The sequence below is a fragment of the Echinops telfairi genome, unplaced genomic scaffold (assembly GCF_000313985.2).
Source record: "Echinops telfairi isolate 266 unplaced genomic scaffold, ASM31398v2 ScPeMD7_7420;HRSCAF=8458, whole genome shotgun sequence".
NCBI classification, from domain to species: domain Eukaryota; kingdom Metazoa; phylum Chordata; class Mammalia; order Afrosoricida; family Tenrecidae; genus Echinops; species Echinops telfairi.
In genome coordinates, this window is record NW_022111320.1 from 50209070 (window position 1) to 50212171 (window position 3102).

At 37.7% G+C, this 3102-nt stretch overlaps 1 protein-coding gene across 1 annotated transcript in view; it reads right to left on the reverse strand.

Annotated features, from left to right (window-relative positions):
- The window catches only part of PRKAR2A (protein kinase cAMP-dependent type II regulatory subunit alpha), a 51234-nt gene that overhangs the window by 43382 nt on the left and 4750 nt on the right, over window positions 1-3102 (reverse strand). Inside the window, exon 2 of the mRNA XM_004704137.3 lies at window positions 1899-1951. Coding sequence (XP_004704194.3) covers window positions 1899-1951 — 53 coding nt within the window. The remainder of the gene's footprint in view (window positions 1-1898; window positions 1952-3102) is intronic.

A 3102-nucleotide genomic window follows, 5' to 3' on the forward strand; every position in this document is an offset into this window, starting at 1 on the left:
CTGTGGGAATAGCACTCTGAGGAGCGGGGTTAGCAAATGAAAACAAGGCCTTATGATGGGAGCCTGGTTTGCATACTTGTGCAATACCTAGGAGACCTGTGTGGCTGATGTAGAGTGAGGGGAAGGTCAGATAACACTGAGTTTGGGGTTGGCAGAGGGATGGTAACCAAATCAAGAGTGCACTGAAAGTAAAGAAGGCCTGGTACTTTTCTCTAGTGACAAGGGGCCATTTGAGAGTTCTGACTGAGGAAATAAAGGAACTTGACTACTGTGTTAGGAGGATCACACAGGCTACTGAGTGAAGAAAAGACTGGCGAGAGGCCAGAGTGGAAGCGAGGATACTGTGATTATTCAGTGACAGGAGGCAGTGGTTTGGAACAGGGTTGTTACTATGAAGGTGCTGAAATGTAACGGAATGCTGGATTTGCTAAAAGACTGGATATGGGGTAAGAATGAGAAGAGTTCAAGATAATTCCAAAGTTTTGCACTTGAATTAGGCTGGGGATGACTGTGGGTGGAGAAGAATATTTAAAGAGAAATAATCAAGAGTTCATGTTAAGTTTGAGTTATCTACTGACATCTATGTGGAGAAAGTGAGTGGTATGACTTAGATGTGATGAGGACTACATGAGTTAAGAGTGTTTAGAACAGTTAGTAGGTGTTTAAAACCATTATTCTTCCTATTTTTATAGATACTCAACAACTGTTGAATTAGAAAAAACAATGTTTGACCAAACTCCTTCCCAAGTTTTATCTTCATTTGAAAAAAAAAAATTAATAAATCTGTTAGGAACATGTCAAAAATGTTAAGTATTTGAAATTTAACATTACAAATTAACAAAAGCTGTATTTTAACTTTCAAAAGTCATAAACAATTTTATAATAGCAAAAACATTTTAAATGCCTTCATCTACAAGTCTATGCTATTCACATAAGAGCTTTGTGAGAAGGCCTCAGAAAATGTTCACAAGGGTCTCATTTTAATGTATATATGATCATTAAAATGAGCATACAAAGATATTAAAGTTTCTTTTATATCACCAATTTAAAATAAATGATAGTTATTTTCCTTTATAAAAGTAACGTATGTTTACTGTAAGAAAGTTTGAAAATCTGATTAAAAAAAATAAGAACCCCAAATCAGCAATAGTCCTCTCACTCAAAAGGCACACTCTGCTTACAAGCTGACAAGTGAACTTACAGGGCAGAGGAGAACATCCCGTAGTGGCTCTTTATGGAAGCAGATGGCCTCCTCTTTCTACTACTTTTAGGCTAGCAAGTCTGAACAATGTCTTTTTATTTAGCAGCTGAGTGCTTCGTACCACTGTGCCAGCAAGTCTCCTCAGTCCTATCACAACCACTGTTAACTTCTGGGATACAGATCTATTTCTAGATATAATTCTTTGTTTGTATATATATACACTTTTAAATTATATTTTATTTTATAAGATGCTGTATAAAATGGCCCGCATGCATATATCATTCCATGTCAGTAAACCCAGAACTGTCCCATCATTTTCAATGCAGTCTCTGGCTTGAACGGAATTTCAATGAATCCCTGATCATCCCTACTTTGGATCACTTAGGTTGTTTCCATTGTCACTGTCATAATTTTGCCTATACACCCTTGGGAAGGTTTCAACTTTTAGGGATGCGTGTTCATTCAGTGAACTGCTTAGTTGGCTTGATTGTACTTAAGGTTTCTAACAGCTGTAGCTAGGCAACACTTCTCACAAGGTCCTCAACTAGAGCTTTACTTTTTCTTCGTACTTACCAACCTGTTTAGTCGAGAATGGCATCTTCTTGATATTTTAACTTATATTTGCTTATCACCATAGTGATATGGTGTGGGGAAAGGAGGAGTCAATGGGGAACACACCCCTGGCTGTAGTTCTTACCCTTGGATCAGTATCTTCCTCTTCCTCATCAGGGTTGTAGGACTCAGCACAGACTAAATAAAAAGAGGGAAAAGAATTGGACAGATGAAGGCTTTTTACTGGAAAATAGGAAGTAAACATAATTTCCTTTTACTTACTGTTTCCTAAAGAAAACTGCTATGACCTTTTAAATTTCTTTTTTCAATTCATAAATATATTAAAAATCCACTAATGTCAGGCATATGTTTAAGCGTTGAAAATCCAGCTCTTTACAGATTGGTGATCCCCCAAAAAGGCAGAGAGACTAAAACGTATCATTTCATAAATCTGTGGTATTGGCCAGGACAAACAAGTACATGCTGTCTCTGCTGAGTTATGAAGACAGGGGTGAAAACTACTGAGTACCATATATAAGTATAGTAATGTAAATCGGTTAAGAAAGTTCAAAGTCATCATGTGCATATATCTTACACATAAGAATAAATTTAAATGCAATATGCCTACAGAAATTGTCTGTTATAATTCAATGATTTTCAAAATACTAACTTCATCATTATTTATAATAGCAAATCACATGGGTAAGTACACATTTGAATAATGCAGCTATAAGAAAGAATGAAGGAGAGTTCTACTCTGACCACTGGGGTCATTATAATTAAGAATCTTCTCAGCAACCACCACCAGCATTATTTATGAAGTTATGTGGATACAGAATGTACATAAACCAATAGCCTTGGAGGCACTGGGGATCAGCTACCCAGCTGCTAACTACAAAGTTGGCGGTTCAAACCCACCAGCTATTCTGAAGAAGAAAGATTAGGCTATATGTTCCCATAAAGATGTGCAGTTTGTGCCCGATCTTATCCCACCACATAGAGGCAATACACTAAGGGGATGCAACAGAACAGCAAGGGAACGGAGTGGCGAGGTCCCCAGGGAATGCCGAAGGTGGACTTTGGGGCCATGACTTGGTGCCCCAACAGACTGGACTGGAAAATACTCCTAAAGGCCAACAAACAGTCCTTGAACTAACTACAAGCTTTTCTTTCTTGTGTTCTGTTTTGTTTTCTGTCATTGGTTTGTTGTTGTTTTGTTTTATATTGTTGCTTCGTTTTGCTCTGTCTTGTTTTTGTGCATGTTATTATCTCTGCAGGTCTGTCTACATAAAATAGGCTGGATGAACAATATGGAAGAGAAAACAATGGGACCGACAGTTCCAGGGGGA